The sequence below is a fragment of the Streptopelia decaocto genome, assembly GCF_964273445.1.
Source record: "Streptopelia decaocto genome assembly, chromosome: 22".
Taxonomy (NCBI): domain Eukaryota; kingdom Metazoa; phylum Chordata; class Aves; order Columbiformes; family Columbidae; genus Streptopelia; species Streptopelia decaocto.
In genome coordinates, this window is record NC_138677.1 from 5,966,947 (window position 1) to 5,985,184 (window position 18,238).

General features: G+C 60.1%; 4 protein-coding genes across 5 annotated transcripts; all 4 read left to right on the forward strand.

Moving 5' to 3' along the window:
• Positions 1–27: 27 nt before the first annotated feature.
• RUNDC1 (RUN domain containing 1) lies at positions 28–4,026 on the forward strand. Its single transcript, XM_082070749.1, has 5 exons — positions 28–392; positions 1,074–1,232; positions 1,466–1,664; positions 1,891–1,998; positions 2,459–4,026. The coding sequence occupies exons 1-5, from the start codon at positions 63–65 to the stop codon at positions 3,322–3,324; spliced, it is 1,662 nt and encodes a 553-aa protein (XP_081926875.1). The 5' UTR covers positions 28–62; the 3' UTR covers positions 3,325–4,026.
• Positions 4,027–4,660: 634 nt separating this feature from the next.
• On the forward strand, positions 4,661–6,763 carry RPL27 (ribosomal protein L27). The gene is made up of 5 exons (XM_082070750.1): positions 4,661–4,782; positions 4,893–4,975; positions 5,120–5,289; positions 5,924–6,034; positions 6,673–6,763. Exons 2-5 carry the CDS (start codon positions 4,895–4,897, stop codon positions 6,719–6,721), a joined length of 411 nt encoding a protein of 136 aa, XP_081926876.1. The 5' UTR covers positions 4,661–4,782; positions 4,893–4,894; the 3' UTR covers positions 6,722–6,763.
• A 770-nt stretch (positions 6,764–7,533) lies between these two features.
• LOC309448823 (interferon-induced 35 kDa protein-like) lies at positions 7,534–10,610 on the forward strand. Its single transcript, XM_082070600.1, has 9 exons — positions 7,534–7,647; positions 7,717–7,812; positions 8,041–8,199; positions 8,520–8,633; positions 8,910–9,054; positions 9,272–9,405; positions 9,581–9,770; positions 10,023–10,129; positions 10,358–10,610. Exons 1-9 carry the CDS (start codon positions 7,633–7,635, stop codon positions 10,547–10,549), a joined length of 1,152 nt encoding a protein of 383 aa, XP_081926726.1. The 5' UTR covers positions 7,534–7,632; the 3' UTR covers positions 10,550–10,610.
• Positions 10,611–11,186: 576 nt separating this feature from the next.
• Positions 11,187–17,852, forward strand: LOC309449171 (uncharacterized protein). 2 transcript variants are annotated; one of them, XM_082071116.1, is made up of 5 exons: positions 11,187–11,410; positions 11,543–11,646; positions 12,861–15,713; positions 16,618–16,826; positions 17,262–17,852. In XM_082071116.1, exons 1-5 carry the CDS (start codon positions 11,233–11,235, stop codon positions 17,329–17,331), a joined length of 3,414 nt encoding a protein of 1,137 aa, XP_081927242.1. In that variant the 5' UTR covers positions 11,187–11,232; the 3' UTR covers positions 17,332–17,852. The 2 variants fall into 2 exon arrangements, with proteins under 2 accessions (XP_081927242.1, XP_081927243.1); XM_082071117.1 differs by having other exon boundaries at positions 12,861–15,680.
• Positions 17,853–18,238: the final 386 nt, after the last annotated feature.

Below are 18,238 nucleotides of genomic sequence, written 5' to 3' on the forward strand. Positions count from 1 at the left end.
AGCACCGCCCCTCGCCGCGGAGCCAAGATGGCGGGAGCGTCGCGGTGCCGGTAGCGGCGGCCATGGAGGCGGAGGGCGGCCCGCTGGGCCCGGGGGAGCGCTGGGCGCCGGTGGGCGCTGTGGCGACGGCGGAGGAGGAGGAGGAAGAAGAAGAGGACGAGGAGGCGGCGGCGGGCGGGTCGCCGCAGTCGGTGCCGCGGCTGCGGGCCGAGCGGCGCCGGTTGCACGGGGCGCTGCTGGCGCTGGCCTCGCACTTCGCGCAGGTGCAGTTCCGGCTGCGGCAGGTGGCCCGCGCCGGCCCGGCCGAGCAGCAGCGGCTGCTCCGGGAGCTGGAGGAGTTCGCGTTCCGCGGCTGCGCGGCCCCGCTGCCCCACGGCCTCGGCGACGCCCCGGTGAGTGCCCGGCGGGGGCGGGAACCGGGGCCGCAGAGCGGTGGCTTTTGCTGGGGTGGGGGCAATACCTTCTCCTTGGGATAACGGCGTCGCGCGGTGTTCCGTTCCACACCATCGACCCCGGGGTCGGTATGTGAGTCTGAGCCGGTTAAAGCCCGTCGGTGCTCCCGGTCACCGCGGGGACGTGTGGAGGGGACCGCGGGGTGACCATCGCGGCCCCTCACGTGTGCTGTCCAGAGACGCCGCGCACTCAGCGCCCGGCTCCGGTGGGTTTGCACAGCGCTCGGTTACCGGTTCCTCCCCGGCGCGTGCAGGTCCTCGGTGGCGTGGGACACACGTTAAACCCCGCTTGGTGTGTCGCGGCTCCGCTCCCGATCGCCGCGGTGACTCAGAGGATCTTTGCTACGTACACGTTATTTGGTGACTTGCAGCGGTGCTTCCTGGATCCCGGCCGCGGGGCTGGGGGAGGCCTGGGGAGGTTCATCCTTCCTCAGATGAGGTGACGAGGCTGGTGCCTCCACTGGCTGTTCAGGCACCTCTTTTTTTCTCAGACTGGCATGAGGTATTTGCAAGTTTAGCACACGAGTTGACAGAAATGCTCCTCATACCACAACCGTGTTCTCTGCAGCTTGGCTATGACAATAAATCATCAGCTTAATTTAATGGTAACTTTTTTTTCAGAGTGAGCGAGAGAAGCAGGAGCGAATTGAGGTCCAGAAGGAGAAGCAGAGGGAGCTGATCCTGCAGCTCAAAACACAGCTGGATGACCTGGAGACGTTTGCATACCAGGAGGGCAGCTATGATTCTCTGCCACAGTCTGTGGTTATGGAAAGACAACGGGTAAGGCTCCCAAATTCTGTATTTCTGAGCATTTGTGAGCCTCTTACAGACTGTAAGAGTTTGTCAGTCCTTGGTTCTGCTGTAATAGAGTATCAGTAGTTTGTAAACCTGCCCTGCATATTCTCATGCAATTTTCTATGCGCAGCAAAAGTTTCTGAGGTGATGAACAAGTGAAGGAGTGTTTTGAAGCAGTGGCACGGGGTGAGATGCTGGTTCTACCTTGTGTTTTGCAGATGATTATAAATGAATTGATAAAGAAGCTGGACATGGACTTGAGTGAAGATATCGCGACGCTCTCTCCGGAGGAATTGCGGCAGCGCGTGGATGCCGCCATAGCGCAGATCGTTAATCCCGCCAGGGTGAAGGAGCAGCTGGTGGAGCAGCTGAAAACGCAGATAAGGGACCTCGAAATGTTCATCAACTTCATTCAGGGTCAGTGCTGAGTTTTCAGATGAGTAGATTGGATCGCTTTGTCGTTCCCTGAGAGGTGGCAGAGGATGCAGGGTGCGTGTCTGGGTCACAGGGAAGTGTTTATCTCTGAACTGATAGTGGGGACAATGAGAGGCTGATAAAAAAAGTGCAGAGCGCTCTAAGGAATATTGACCTTAATACCAGGGATACACAGCTTAAATTCACCAGCGTGAAATTCTTGTTGTAGATGAAGTCGGAAGCTCTGGTAAGGCGGAAGATGGACACTGCGAATGCGCAGGCAGGAAAGAAGCTGGTGGGTCCTGCAAACCACATACCCGGCCTTGTGGAAGCAGAGGTGGGTGCTGCTGCTCGCTTGGGCTTTGGCGCGAATCCAGTGACGCCGGGCTGCTTTGCCTTTTTCCTGGCAGTTGGTTTCTGTGCTTTCGTACTCATAGAAATCCTGTGCCTGCTTGCTTTACCCTTCCTCCTTGGGATCATTAGAGTGGTCACAGAACCTGAATATGTGGCATAAATGATCTTTGCTCCCTATATGTGCCCACAAGAAAAGCTGTTGTAGGATTTCTTCTCTGTGAGATGATCTGATTGTTAAGAACAGGCCATGCGAATGTTGGCTTTACTGGGTGTCTTCAGTGCTTTGGAACTAGAAACAGTAACATCAATCCCAGTGAGAAAAGCTCCTGAGGAGGAGAATCTGTAGCAGAGAGGAAGCAGATGTTTGCACTCCCTTTGTATGACAGATCAGAGCTATTCATTCCTTAGTGAGAGGACTTTTTTCTCTTTTCTAACCTCATCAGTGAACCCAGAAGATGCCAGAAAGATGCGAGAAACGGGCCTGCACCTCATGCGGCGCATGCTTGCCGTGCTCCAGATCTTCGCTGTCAGCCAGTTTGGTTGTGCTACCGGGCAGATTTCTCGCCCCCTTTGGCAGAAGGACCAAGCCAACAAGGACTATTCCCCGTTAATTAAGAAACTGGAGCTGTCGGTAGAGCGGGTGAGGCAGCTGGCTACGAAACACCGGCAGGACGAGCACGTTATCAGTTCCTCCGACCTGCAGGACGTTCCCTTGGGGGGCAGAGACGAGCTGACGCTCGCTGTGCGCAAGGAGTTGACCATCGCTTTGCGAGATCTGCTGGCCCACGGGCTCTACGCCTCCTCTCAAGGCATGAGCCTGGTCTTGGCCCCTATCGCCTGCTTAATTCCTGCCTTCACCTCCTCCCCGCAAACCATGCACCCCTGGGAACTCTTTGTGAAGTATTACAACGCTAAAAACGGACAAGCCTTCGTGGAATCCCCGGCTCGCAAGCTCTCGCAGTCATTCGCGCTGCCCGTGACGGGGGGAGCGGCCGTGACGCCCAAGCAGAGCCTGCTGACGGCCATCCACACCGTCCTCACCGAGCACGACCCCTTCAAGCGCAGCGCGGACTCGGAGCTGAAAGCTCTGGTGTGCATGGCGCTCAACGAGCAGCGCCTGGTCTCCTGGGTGAACCTGATCTGCAAATCCGGGGCGCTGGTCCAGTCCCACTACCAGCCGTGGAGCTACATGGCCAACACGGGCTTCGAGAGCGCGCTCAACGTGCTCAGCCGCCTGAGCAACTTGAAATTCAACCTCCCGGTTGACCTGGCTGTCCGGCAGCTGAAAAACATCAAAGATGCTTTTTGATGTGTTTTTAATTGTCAATCATCCGTTTTCCACAAGTAGGCAGCTGTTGGGCTCCAGAAGCCTGGCTTTTTTTAAGACCAAATTGGGCTCTTTGAAATCGGTGTTTGCTTTTAGGGAAACCTCACGGTGTCTTGATGCTGGAAATCTGTGTTTAACACGGCTGCTGCTGCAAAGCTGCTGTACAGCACCTCGCACTGATGGGTTTGTGCAGCTCTGACGAGCAAAAGTGCTTCGCTGGTGAGCTGATGGCAGTGAGAGGTTGGTGTTGGGGGCTGACTGCCCCAAGTAGGGGAGCTGCAGGTGTGGGGAAGCCCCTCAGAACGTGCAGCTTCACTCCGGTGCTGCGTCTGTGTGGTTATTCCTTGAAGACCGTGCTCTAAATGATGTCCCTGTGAGACGCCCCCTGTTGAAGAGTGCGACAGGCTGGTGGGTGTTCTCTGGGCAGGAGCGACTTGTCCTCCCCGGGAGGGATGTGTGAAAATCTGGGCTCCGAGAGCTGCAGGCGTGGGGGCTGCGCTGCTCCAGCACCTCAGCAAACCACGTTCCTCAGGCTGGCGAGGGGCTGGCACGGCAGCTTTGCCCAGCAGTCCCCCAGCTCCTTTCTCAGATTTCTTGTGCAATGGGCGGCAGCCTCGTGGTTTATAGGGGATGCATTAAATCGCTTTAGCAAGTGTACGTGTGGGGAGAGCCCATCTCCAGTGACTGTGCTGTCATTTGTGTTTGTTACTGGCATTCTGTCCCATGGCTGTGTGCTTGGAAAAGCCCCTCAAGCTCATCGAGTCCAACCATTCCCCACCCCCTGTCCTGAGAACCTCCTGTCCGTCTGTCCAGCCCTCCAGGGCTGGTGACTCCAGCCCTGCCCTGGGCAGCCTGTTCAATGCCCCACAGCCCTTTGGGGAAGAAATTGTTCCTAAATCCAACCTCAACCTCCCCTGGCGCAACTTGAGGCCGTTTCCTCTGCTCCTGGCGCTTGTTCCTGGGGAGCAGAGCCCGACCCCCCTGGCTCCAAGCTCCTTTCAGGCAGTTCAGAGATCAGAAGGTCTCCCCTCAGCTCCTGTTCTCCGGCTGAACCCCCAGGTCCCTCAGCCGCTCCATCACCCTTGTGCTCCAGCCCCTCACCAGCTCCGTTCCCTTCTCTCCACTCGCTCCAGCACCTCGAGGACTTTCTTGGCCTGAAGGGCCCGGAGCTGCCCCAGGGCAGCAGGTCTGGCCTCCCCGGTGCCGGCACAGCCCGGTCCCTGCGCTGCCCACACTGTTTGGAGGCCGCGGCGCCGCCGCTGTGTCCCGGGGTACCCGGCACCGGGCCCGTTGCCTGGCAACGGCGGCGTCGCTCTGCGCATGCGTGACCTGTGCTTGGATCGCGAAGCGGAAGTGACGTACAGTGACACGAGGTGAAAGGTCGGAGGGGCGACCGCCGCTTTCTTTTCCGGTCTGGGCGCCATCGCAGCGGGAGCCTCGGTAAGTGCGGCCCGGCCGCGGAATCCGCCGCCATCCGCCGCCATCCGCGGGCAGGGCGGCCCGGGGGCGCTCGGGGGCCCGGCCGTGACCGCCGTGCGCTGTCTCCGCAGAGATGGGGAAGTTCATGAAGCCGGGGAAGGTGGTGCTGGTGCTGGCCGGCCGATACTCGGGGCGCAAGGCCGTCATCGTGAAGGTGAGCGGGGAAGCGGGGGGGCCGGCCCGGTGTCCGTGTCCCGGTGTCCCGGCGGGGCTGCCTCCGCCGCTGCAGGGCGGGAGGTGTCCGTGCGAACGGGGCCGTCCCGGGGGCTCCGGTGCCACCGCGCTCCGTGTCTTTCAGAACATCGACGACGGCACGTCCGACCGGCCCTACAGCCACGCGCTGGTGGCCGGGATCGACCGCTACCCGCGCAAGGTGACGGCCGCCATGGGCAAGAAGAAGATCGCCAAGAGGTCCAAGATCAAGTCCTTCGTCAAGGTGTATAACTACAACCACCTCATGCCCACGCGGTGAGTGCGGCCGGGGGGCGGCCCCGGGGGGCTCGGCCGTTCCTGGGGACCGGGGGTGTCGTGTGACCTCCCTGGTGAACGCCGAGCGTCACGGAGCTTCTCAATGACGCGGCTGAATGAGTGCGGGGTGATGCTGTGCAGAAAGAGGCGCCCAGGGGGGCGAGGCTGAGGGAGAATGTTCATTAGTTTCTGAAATAAGGCAGCTGGCTCCTGTTTCAGCCACACAATCGCGGGGTGTTGGCAGGTGTTGGGTGTTTGGGACATCAGGGGGGATCTGGGGGTGCTGACAGAGCTGTTGTGGCCCAGGGACATTTCTTCCTGTCCCCGCGGAGCTGCTGTGGGCACCGGCTGCTGAACACAACACCCTGACCAGAGCTCATTGTCTGTGTGGAGCCTTTTAATTAGAATTATTAAATGTCCTGAGTTGGACCTGCAAGGATCACCGAATCCAGCTCAGCCTGGAGCTTTTTCTGTTATGGGCTGAATTAAATCCCTTTAGTAGTTTGGTGGTTTGCTGAGCTGAGAAGGCTCTAAGAGCCGCAGTCCCTTCCAGTGGCACCAGTGCGTGCGTTGGACTGGTCGGGCTGCCCCGTGCGTTCGCCGTCCCCCTCCGAACGCCGCTGCTCTTGCCCAGGTACTCCGTCGATATTCCGCTGGACAAAACCGTCGTCAACAAGGACGTGTTCAGGGACCCCGCGCTGAAACGCAAAGCGAGACGCGAGGCCAAGGTGAAGTTTGAGGAGAGGTGAGTTGGGAGCTCGGCTCTTCGGTGCTGTCAGCAGCTTGAATGCTTTTCCCCAACTTCTTCAAATACATTTTTGGCTGAGCGTGTTCGTCCTCCTCGCCGTCCGTGCGCGTTTACGCGGCTCCTGCTCGGGGAGTTTGTGGGTTGGGGTGGGGAGCGGTTTCCCAACAGCCGCAGGCTGGTGTTGGTGCCGATGCCGTGACAATCTCTGGGCATCGTGCTCCCGGTTCATCCACCATCACCAGGCTGGGTGGCACAGGGCTGCGCTCACACTTTGCCTGGGCGTGTTTGGGTTACAAGTCCTTCTTTTCAGCTTGTTCAGAAACTCCTTCCGCAGGAGGGGCCATGCGGGGCGTCTCATGGCGTTTCAGGCGCTCTCCCCACAATTGCGGGCTGTTCCCCAAGGGTGTCCTCACCTCTTGGGCTGGAAACCGCCGTTGTGCGGGTGTCCCTCATGCGGTGGCGTCACGAGGAAGCCCGCAAGCCGACGTTCTCTTCCCTCGGCAGTTTAAACGTTTAAAGCGGGTCTGATTGCAGCCCGGGCTGAGGAGTTGCCTCTGCGTCCTGCCCGTGGGAGGACATGGGCAGCTCCCCAAGCGGGTCCAGAGCGTTCTCTGACCTTTGCGTTCCTCTTTCAGGTACAAGACGGGCAAGAACAAGTGGTTCTTCCAGAAGCTGCGATTCTAAAGGTGTAACAAAGTTGCATCAATAAATGTTTATTAAAAACGGCTTTGTTTGGTTGTGTAAACGCGTCGCTAGGCCTTTTTTCGCGGCAGCGTAGATGTTCTAGCTTGTGTTTAAGAGCTGGGGAAGCGGTTGCAGTCCAGGTGAGTATTTGGCAGCCCCATCGCCCCCCAAGGCTCACTATTTGGCAGCCCCACAGCCCCCTATAGCTCACTATCTGGCAGCCTCATCGCCCCCGAAGGCTCACTATTTGGCAGCCCCATAGCCCCCGAAAGCTCACTATTTGGCAGCCCCATTGCCCCGTAAGGCTCACTATTTGGCAGCCCCATAGCCCCCCAAGGCTCACTATTTGGCAGCCCCATGTGACCTGAACCGTCTGCGGGACTGTCCCCTCGGCCACGGGGCGGAGGCTGCTCTGTCCCCTTCCTGCTGCCGAGGGGTGATGTGTGTCTTTCCCAAAACTCCAGTCATCCCTGTAAGAGGATAACGGGTAATTCCAGGTCTCATCGCTTCCTTGGCTGAGAAACAGCGGCGTGTAGGGCAATTCAGTGATTTACCAGCACCTTACGTTTTTGGTCACCTTTGCAAACGGTCTTGATGGCACAAAGGGGGGAGTTCGGGTGTTAAAAATGGGTGACGGGGTGGGGGGGGAAGAGGCGATTTGCTGCCCGGGACTGCAGCGGGAGGAAGGTGCGTTCCGGGGGGGGGGAGGCTGTGCAGGGAATGGGTGGAAATACCGGGTTTTTGGGGTCTGCGCCCCCCGTGGGCTGGCTGGGCTGGGCCTGGGCGGGACGGGGCTCTTGTCCCCCGCCCGGGATGCAGACGGGACGGGGCGGGGCCACGGAACCGAAAGCAAAAGCGAAGGGCGGGTGGAGCGGCGGGTCCCACGGGCAGCGGGACCCCGGCCCCGCGGGATGGACTCGGAGGAGGTGAGGAGTTGGGCCGGGGGCGGGGGGCGCGGGGCTCGCGGCGCGGCTGAGGGACCCTCCCGTCCCCAGGACTCCTTCATCCAGCTGCCCCAGCCCGAGGAGCTGGAGGGCGACGCCGCGGAGGGGACCCCGGCGCAAATCCGGCAGGAGATCGAGCGCTGCAAGGTGAGAGGGGGAGAAACGGGGTCGGATCCGACCAGCTCGGGCTGTGACCTTGAGTTTCTTATTTCGTCTGGGGTTACGATCTCAGAGGGGACGCCCCACGGTTATGAGAACCTGTACCGGGGACCGGGGCTCCACACGGGGGCAGCCACCCCCTTCCCAAAAGAGCAGCGTGTTTTGGGGGTGGCACAGGGTCCGCAGGGTCTCGCTGTCTGATGGTGCCTCTCCCAGGAGCTTTGCAGCGCTCTGGAGCAAGACCATGCAAAGCTACGAGCGGCCAAGGAAGCTGTAGAGCAAAGGACACGCGATCTGAGGGAAGAGGAAGAACTGCTTCATAAAACTTTGGAGCAGCAAAAGACTTTAAGCAGAGATGAAGAGGAATACTGGCAGGTGGGTGGTCGGAGGGAGCTGGCGGGGGCTTGGGGGCGGGCGGTGGGGGTGGGACTGTGTCACCCGGCTCGCTGCTCTGAGGTCACTTTGCTCCGGACCCGGTGGAGGTTTTGCGGGATCACATCAGGACGGTGCCGAAAAAGGGGGTGAGTGCTGCCGTGGTGGAGGAAGGGCTGGGGTCAAACACGAGGAGCCGGAGCTGCAGAAAAACCGTGTGGGTGGAGCTGCATCCAAGACCTGTGCTGCGAGCCTGTGCTGCAGCCCCTCGCATCCTGGGGGCACCCTCACTGCCCCCCCTTCCCTTCCTTCCTTCCTTCCAGATGGACATTTTCTTAGCAACAGAGGAGAGGGACAGACTGAGTCTGGAGAAGCAGGTGCTGGAGAAGGAACTGGAAGAAGCGAGGCTGAGGTTCCACCGGGAGGATCCAGTGACGGTAACTGTGTGTGGGCACCGGGTGAGCCGGCGAGGGGCGCGAGCCTGGCTGGGGACCTGCAGGCAAACGCAGCTGGACGTGTGTGACAACTGGCACAGCTCCTGCTGGTCCCCAAGCCACAACTCCGGGCACAGCCAGACCCCAGGAGAGACTCTGCTGAGCCTCTGTCGCTGTTTATTTTGAGCCATGAGCTCATTTCTGGTCTGCGGGTTGGCAGGGACAGGCCCTGTGTGGGGTTCAGTCTCCTCCAGGTGCTGTCTGTGCTCTCAAACCTAGATGCTGCCTGCCTTGCCAGAGAAGAAAATGGTGTTTAAGGGACTTGTGACAAACAAGGAGAATGTGAACAAGCTGATTCTCACCCCGCTGGTCCGCTACCCTCTGCTGGGGGGCTCAGCTCTCATCACCTTTGAGAAGGCAGAGGGTAAGAGCCAGATGAGCGCTGCCACAGCCAAGTGTCCTGGTCTATCGACTTCGGGTCCTGCCCCGTGTCCCCTCCCTGGGCTGGGGCTCGGAGCTCTGCCCCCTGCCAGCATTACGTGGGCTTATGCCCCCCCAAAGCGTTGGCTGCCCCGTGTCCCCACGACATGCTCAGAGCAGTCACTCAATCCCCTGAGCTGGGGGGGTCTCCCTGCCCACAGTGGCCCAGACGATCATAGACCTGAAGGAGCACGTGGTGGAGCTGAGCTGCGGGGAGGAGCTGGAGGAGCTGGACTGCTGCAAGGTGCGAGTGCAGGCGGCGCCGGTGGAGCTGCTGCTGCCGTCTGCCCTGGAGGTGGGTCCCGAGGGCTGCGGAGAACCGCGGAGCTGCCCCGGGTGTGCTCCGGCTTCGCTGTGTCCGTCTAAGCTTGTGTCTGCCAGGTTGCTGGTACCGGCCCAGCTCGGCACATTAGTGCCGCAGGTCCGGGGACAGCCCTGTCCTGGCCCTGACCAGCCTGCGCCACCCGCAGATCGGGCTGACGCGGAGCAGCAGGACTATCCTGGTGTCTGACCTGCCCAGCCTGGGCATCCCCGAGGAGGCCCTGCTGGACAAGCTGGAGCTCTTCTTCAGCAAGACGAAGAATGGAGGCGGCGAGGTGGAGAGCAGGGAGTTCCTGGACAACTCCAGCCAGGTGCTGCTGACCTTTGTGCAGGACGGAGGTGCGTGGGACACGCTGAGCTGGGGCTGCCAGCAAGGGGGGAGCAACACAGATAGCTTGGGGGGCTCACGTCGTCTCCTGAGTGCAGCTGGAGCTGTGTGTGTGGGGAACGGGGAAGGCAGAGCGAGCCCAGCCTGCCCTGTCTCCCCTAGACGGGTGAGCTGGGGCTGCCAGTGCCGGCCTCGCTGTCTGTGCCAGGGATGTCACCTCCGCGGGGGCCTGGGCGGCTCAGGGCTTTCCTCTCCATCTGCAGTGGCTGAGCCGCTCATTGCGAGAGGACGCATGCAGGTGCTTATTGGGAGGGGGAAATACGACATCAAAATCTCACCGTATATGAATGGAGATGTCACTGACCTGCAGGTAAGAGCGTGAGCCCCAGGGCCAAGCAGCACCTGCAGGCGCAGGGTGAGCCTGCACGGATCGGGGCTCCCGAAGCCCCTTTTCCCTGTCACCATGCCGCCCGGGGCACCGTTCCTGAGCAGAGCAGCGTTTCACTCTGCTCAGCAAGTGGCCCAAGGGGATCCCTTCCATGGAGGGGTCCCTTGCGCTGCCCCCGCGGCACAGGCGCTCAGCCCCGGCTCTGCCCAGCTCCAGCCCTCCCGCTGCCCCCGCACCGTCCTGCTCTCGGGGATCCCAGACGTGCTGGGTGAGGAGGCCATGAGGGACACCCTGGAGATCCACTTCCAGAAGAGCAGCCGCGGCGGGGGAGAGGTGGACGCGCTCGCCTATGTCCCAGCGGGACGCCAGGCTGTGGCTGTTTTCACGGAGGACGTGGACTAACCCCCAATCCAGCAGTGCAGTGGTGCAGCGGGTGCTGCAAGCATTAAAGCATCTGCAGGGAGCTCTGTGTCTGTCGTGCTGGGATGGGATGGGGACGACCTGCTGGAGAGGGGCCAGAGGAGCCCCAGCAATGATCCGAGGCTGGAACAGCTCTGCTGGGGGACAGGCTGAGAGAGCTGGGGGGTTCAGCTGGAGAACACCAGCTCTGGGGAGACCTTAGTGCAGCCTTTCTGGACTTAACGATGGGGACAGACATTTTTGCAGGGCCTGTTGCGGTAGGACACAGGGTGATGGTTTTAAACTAAAGGAGGGAGATCCAGGCTGGACATGAGGAAGGAATTGTTGCCCTGAGGGTGGTGAGAGCCTGGCCCAGGTACCCAGAGAGGTGGTGGATGAACCATCCCTGAGACATCCCAGGCCAGGCTGGACGGGCTCTGAGCACCCTGAGCTGGTGCAGATGTCCCTGTCATGGCAGGGGGGCACTGGGGGAGCGTTAAGGTCCCTCCAACCCAAACCATCCTGTGTTTCCCGGGCTCTGCGGGCACCGGGGCTCGCTCGGGCCGGGGGGGCGGTGCCGGCCGGGGCGGGGCGGCCCGGCTTTCGCTTTCGTTTCCCGGCTGCGTTGGGGCCGGGGCCGCGGTGCTGCGGGCGGCGGGGCGGGCGGGGGCTGCGCGGGGTCCCGCATGGCGGGGCGCACGGTGCGGGTGGGCGGGCTCCCCGCCGAGCTGCCCGCCGACCGGCTGGCCGACAAGCTCACCATCCACTTCCTGCGCTCCCGCAACGGCGGCGGCGAGATCGCGGAGCTGCGGGTGCTGCCCGGGCCCCCGCCCTGCGCCCTCATCGCCTTCGAGGCTCCGGAAGGTAACGGCGGCCCCACGGGGTCCCGCGGTCCCCGGCCCCCCGTGTCCGCCCGTGTCCGCCCGTGTCCGCCCCGTGTCCCCCTGCGCCGCGGCGGCTCCGGGGCCGGGCTGACGCGGCTCTTGTCCCACACAGTGGCACGGAGGGTCCTGGAGGCCAAGGGTCACGTCTTGTCCGTCGGAGGGAAGAAATACCCGCTGGAGGTGACGGCGCATGCGGCGGAGCTGAGCCCTGATGAGGTAGCGAGAGCGGGCAGCGTGTTGTGATAAAGACAAAGGGTCTGGAGCACGTTTATTGTGAGGAAAGGCTGAGAGAGATGGGCTTGTTGAGCTGGAGAAGAGAAGCTGAGAGGGATCTGCTCAATGGGATCAATATCTGAGGGTGGGTGTCAGGGGATGGACCAGACTCTGCTCAGTGGTGCCCAGCGCCAGGGTGAGGGGCAACGGGCACAGACTGAAACACAGGAGGCTCCATCTGCACACGAGGAGAAACTTCTTCCCTTTGCGGTGCCAGAGCCTGGCCCAGGCTGCCCAGAGCGGGTGTGGAGTCTCCTTCTCTGGGACATTCAAACCCCTGGGATCCTGTGTGATCTGCTCTGTGACCCTGTGTGAGCAGGGCTGGGCATCTACAGGGGTCCCTTAACACCAGCCACTCTGTCATTCTGTGATTCTGTAAAGGAAATCCGTTTTTATTCATATTAAAATGAAGAATTGTTATTATTTTTCTCTGCTAATAACACTGGGTCAGCCAGGCAGGCGCTGCACTCGGTTGTTTGGTGTTTGTGCCTGTCAAAGCAAGGAAGAGTAGTCAGACTTTTCCCCAGCCCATCTAGTGACACACCGGGGATCCTGTTAATGTCATTAGTGTCATTAGCTGGAGACACACAGGATATTTTTCCTCTTTCCTTGTCAGGAAAGCTTAGGAGACAGACATGCTGGTGTCTGGGAGGCACTGGAGAGTTCTCGCCTCCTCTTCCAATTTCAGGAGAGTATGGCAGCCACCACATCTCATGTTTTCGTGTCTGAGCACTGAAAACAAGGGCACGGGAGTTCGCTTGGCGTTTCAGACCTTTCTGCAAGGCTGTAGTGCCAGCCTGCTCAAAGGTCTGGGACAGCGAGAGGGCAGCTGCCTTCCAGATGAGACGCGATAGTGGATTTCTTTGGTTTGGGCTGTTTGCAGAGCTCCCGGCGTGCGGAAGGGGCCCCCGGCCCTGTGCCAGCTGCCCCTCACGGTCCTGGTTTGCAGAAAGCCTTTGGCTGTGGGCTGGCTGGGTCTTTCGGTCCTGCCTGTGTTATGTCCCCATGCTGAGAGAGAGTGGGGGGATCACATCATCTCTTCTGTCATCATCATTTAGTGGCTGTGGCAAGTGTCAGGTGCAGTTGCCTCCCCCTGTGCTTTGGGAGGGGCTTATTTTTGGTCCTTGCTCTCTGACTGCCTTGCTGTTGACTTGCAGATCTTCATACGCGCTTGCATGATAGTTGACTACGGCAAGATTCCTGCTGGAAAAACCCTTCTGAGCAACCTGCGTAAAGGCTACAGCAACGTGCAGTTCAACTTTGACTCCAAGAACACGTACTGCATCGTCAAGGGGCCGTTCACGGAGCTTCAGGCCTTCAGCAGAGACCTGCTGGGCAGCCTGAACCTCGAGAGCCAAGCGGGGGGAGAGATCGTCCTGCCAGATTCCAGCCGTGTGGCCAAGGAGACCGGAATGTCTGATCACCAGCGAGCGTGCGACACCCTGGAGGCCACAGGAGGGACGGCAAAGCTGCCGAATTGGGACCAGGTGTGTGAAAAGGCACCGCAAGTCCCGTCGCCTCGGGGCCCAGTGGATGGGGAAGCTGTGGAACAGCTGGAGGACTTTTCCCTGGTGATGGACGCAGACATTTACTTGTACATGCAGAGGTTCTGCGCCGCTGAGTACCAAGGTGTGCTACACCAGCATCACGTGGATGTGGTGGATGTTAGCAGCGATGGCATCGCCATGCTGTACCTGCAGTCATCTGCAGGAGCGCCCGGGGACATGGGCGCCTTGCGACAGGCGCGCCTGGCCCTGCAGCAGCTTTACCAGCAGCTGGAGCTGAGCTTGCGCAAGGAGAAGATCGCCAAGGCAGGGCTGGATGTGGACAGCCAGGCATTCAAGGCTCTGACACGCGACCTGCAGAAACTCTATCCCCAGCTGCTGTGTCATGAGGACGAGAAGCAGCTTTATCTTATCGGAAACCTCGTCGATGTGTCCCAGGCCAAGCAGAACCTTCAGGATTTCGGGAGCAGGAGAGGTGCCGCACACGCGGTCGGCAGCTCCCGGCCCTCGCACCCCATGGCCTCCCGCACTGCAGAGGCTGCGCTGCACAAGCCCAAAGTGCCTGTGGACACCTCGACCTCAAAGCTCGGCCCAGGCAAACCGGAGCTGAAAGCTGAGCTCAAGCTGGCTGCCAACTTCAGCACTCTGAAAGCTGACAGGTCTCAGGCCAGCCAGGGCCTCTTGCTGCATGAGGATCCTCCGCTGGCACCGCTCTCTGGAAAGCATTTACCAGAGACAGATGCTCTCGGTGACCCACCAGCGCTGCCCCAGCAGCACCAGCCTCGTGGCTCTCCGACAGACCTGGGTTTGGGCTCAGCAGAAGAGTTTCAGCTCAAGGACCCCAAAGAATGGGACCACGTGAGAGGAGCTGCCAGGCCGAGACACAGGGCCCCATCTCCCTTTGGGGGCAAAGAAAACAGCGCTACACGGCATCCCGGGGACTCGAAGGGCTCAGGTCCCATCAGAACCCACCCCCTCGCTGGCACATCTAGTACGTTTGACACCACAAGAGCCTCTTCTGCTTTAGACTCTAAACCCTCTGACTCCAGGCCTCCGCTGCGACGTTCCAACAGCTTCTCCCTGCCAAGGCCAAAGGAAGGTGACAAACCCCAAGGCGCTGGCAGCGGGGTGAGCGAAGAATTGAGCCTGGACTCTCTGCAGTGGTGTTACCTGAAGGGCGCTCACCGTGCAGCGATTGATGAGCTGTGCAGGGATGGGGGTGTGCGGATGTCGGAGCGCCGCGCCGGGGACTGCACGGTGCTGACGCTGCGGGCCACAGCCGGGAACAGGCTTTTCCATGCTAAATGGAAGGTGGAAGCTCTTGTGCAGAAGTGTCCTGACCTCATGTGCCAGAGCATGAGCTACTCGGAGCTCGGCGTGGATGGTCCAGATGACGGTGCCCTGAGCGCGCTGTGCAGCCTCTTGCAAAGAAACAACCACCAAATTGTACTCAGCAAAGACAAACACAAGTTGCATGTCGTCTGTCCCAAGGAGATGCTGCCAGGAGTGACCGAGGCCTTCCACATGTTTTCTTCCAAGAAGCTCCGTGCCCCGAAATCCTCGTCCTTGTCCCCAGGACCAGAGAGCACAGGGTGCTCAAGTGTTGCTCAGGACACGGCGCTGGGCGCAGCCCTTCCCGACAGCCTGGAGTCCCTGCAGATGGGTCTGCAGCAGCTCAACATCAGCGATAGAGCAGAACACGCGGGTGTGCCCAGGGCTTTCCAGCCACCAGACGCTGAGGAAAAGAGATCCCCCAGTCCTTGGAGGCTCCGGCAAGCACCGGGGCAGGAGGAGGCCAACGACCGTGTTGATTCTGGGGCTGCGCAAGGAGGAAGCAGCTTTCTGAGCCCTGATGTAGCAGATAAGCCAAGTCCTGCTGCTCTGAGGGAACCCCAGGAACAGCTGAAGCCCAAACTGCATGTGGGGGAGCCTGACATGGCCCAGCTAAGGCAGGTTTTGCCAGACAGATTCCAGCTAATGAGAGACAGGGGCAGAGGAGCCCACACCGAAGCGCCGGGCCGGCTGCGCTCGCCGGTTCCTGCGGCAGACGGTGCCCCTCGCTCCCTGCCCGCCTGGCTGCACAGGGCTCCTGCTGCAGAGCCACCCGAGTCCCTAGCACAACTGTCACCTCCGGCTGAGCCCGGGGGACAGGGAAGGGCCCTGCTCCCCACGGGCAGGAGCAGCGAGCAGGAGGATTCTGACCTCTCGTCACAGCAGACAAGAGGTCCCAGCGTCGGGCAGGAAAGCGGCAAGACCCCTCCGGGCCGGTGTGACGCTTGCCAGGGCTCAGGTGTGACCTGCCAGGCGCCCTGCGGTCACGCCTTGTGCAGGACGTGCTTTGCAGGGGACGGCGCGTGGCCGGCGTGCTGCGGCTCCTCCTCAGCTGCCCCGAGCCGCGGGATCTCGGGGACGTTCAGGATCTCGTCCCTGTCGCAGAGTCTGCCGGGCTACTACCGAGACCCCACGCTGCAGGTTGGCTACAGCATCCCCGACGGGCTGCAGGGGGTACGTGGCGCCTCGGGCTTCCCCGGCCGGTGGCGGGATGTGCGGTGGGGTCTGTCAGTGTGTGTCTGTGTGTCCGTGTGTGTCTGTCCGTGTGTGTGTGTGTCTGTCCGTGTATGTCTGTGTGTGTGTGTCTGTGTGTGTATGTCTATGTGTGTGTCTGTCCATGTGTGTCCGTGTTTGTGTCTGTCTGTGTGTGTGTCTGTCCATGTGTGTGTCTGTCCATGTGTGTGTGTGTCTGTCTATGTCTGTCTGTCTGTCCATGTGTGTGTGTGTCTATGTGTGTGTCTGTCCATGTCTGTCTGTTCATGTGCATGCGTGTGTCTGTCTGTGTGTCCATGTCTGTCTATGTGTGTGTCTGTCCATGTCTGTCTGTTCATGTGCATGCGTGTGTCTGTCTGTGTGTCCATGTCTGTCTATGTGTGTGTCTGTCCGTGTGTGTCTGTGTGTCCACATGTGTGTGTGTCTGTCCATGTGTGTGTGTCTGTGTGTGTCTGTCCATGTCTGTCTGTTCATGTGCATGTGTGTGTCTGTCTGTGTGTCCGTGTCTGTCTGTGTGTCCATGTCTGTTTGTGTGTCCATGTCTGTCTGTGTGTGTCTGTCCATGTGTCTGTCTGTGTGTCCACATGTGTGTGTGTCTGTCCATGTGTGCCTGTCCATGTGTGTTCATGTTTGTGTGTCTCTCTGTGTGCGTGTCTGTCTGTCTGTCCATCCGTCTGTGCAGCCCCAGCTCCATGTCCCAGCTGCAGAGCAGCCGGTGTTGACCCGTGAAGGCATGGAGCTCCACGCCAGGTCTGGGAGCAGCAGCCGGGGAGCCCACAGTCCTCTGTGCATTTCCACCCCCCGGCCCAGCCCTGCAGCTGCTGTTTCATAGCTGGTGTTTAATATCCTTTCTTTCCGTTCTAAGGTTGGCGACCCCCGCCCGGGGCAGCCTTACAAAGGGGGCAGTTTCTGTGCCTTCCTGCCTGACAACAGGGACGGGCAGAAGACGGCGATGCTGCTGAAAAAAGCCTTTGAGCGCGGGCTGACCTTCCAGATCAAGTCCCACAACGGCGAGGAAAGAGTGACGTGGGGCCTCATTCCGCACAAAACCTCCTGGGACGGAGGCAGAGCCAGGTACAGCCCGGCCCACCCAGGCTTCCAGGGCTGGGTTTTGCTTTTAGCAATCGGAGGAGAACTAAGAGCTCCAGCTCAACAAATCCTGGCGTGGGTGGCTCTTTGAGGCTCGCACAATGGCAGAGCTGGTGCCTCCCTTTGCTTCTGTGCTGCAACAGGCCAGCCCTGGCAGCCTCCAGCTGGAGCTAAAGCCCTTGCCCATCCCACACCCCTACATTTCCCAAGAACATGAATTCTGGGCCTTGTTCCCTCGCACCTTTCCTGTTTTGTGCCATGACCGCTCTGCAGCCAGCTCGGGGTGAAGCTCTGCTCCCGCGAGCAGCACTTCCACCCTCAGCCCTTCTTGAAGGGTCGGGGCAAAAATAAACCGCTGCTCCCCTCTGTGGTTTTAGCACCGTCAGCAGGATTTACAGCACTTCCCTCTCTGCCCCGCAGGAATGGTTATCCAGACTCCCAGTATCTCCGGGAGGTTTGCGCCGTGCTGGAGAAACTGGGCATCGCCTGAGACTCCCGCCCTGAGCAGCCGCAACCTGTGCCTTCGCTTCGCCTTCCAGCTGTGAAACTGCAGCTTAGCGCAGACCGCTCCGGAGGAAAAGCGGGTGTTTGTCCAACTGTGTAGCCAGAAATGTGCACATCAGCGCCAGCAGCACCTCCATCCCGCCCCACAAGCCTGAGCAGGGATCGGAGCCTCCCTGCAGCTCCAGCTCCTCCTGGGTACGCGGTTACGCAGCTCATTTCAACACCGGCTCCAGGCTGCGCCCCGGCGTGGCTTTCAGCAGGGTAAATGGAGTCCGGCCCTGCTTTCTGGAGGCCTCTTTCCCCTCTGCCCGCTCCAGGTTCCAGCTCAGCCAGAACTGAGCTGTCGTTAAGTTCAGCTCCTCGCTCAGCTATTTCGGACAGCGCTGAGCTCCCCTGCGCTGGGAACCTGCTGCTCCCCTGGGCACCGTTAACAGCTTTGAGCACCCAGGGCTGCTGCCTCCCACGAGAATAACTCTCTTAAGTGGAGAAACACAAATAAACAAGATTTACTCCCATCTTTTTTAGTTGTGATTGTTCACGCTTTGTCTCAGCGTCACCCCAGGCACAATTTCAATCTCAGCTGGCTACGGAGCCCCCTTGACACAGTAAAGCGCAGGGGTCAGCTAAGGGCTTTGCAAACAAAAACTGCTGCTTTCCAGAACAGGGCATTAGAAGATGAGCACAATTAACAGTTAGCCTTGAGAGCAGAGGCATCTTCTCACCCTGGAGAGTTACAGTTTATACACTGAATGTGTCCACCCACTGATTGCCTGGAGAAGCAATAAAAGTGCCCCAGAGGCTGAGCTGGAGGCAGAAGGTTCATTCCCACAGAAGACGGAGCCACATACCGCTGAGGGTTTTGTTATGCTTTTAATTACCATTTGAAACACATA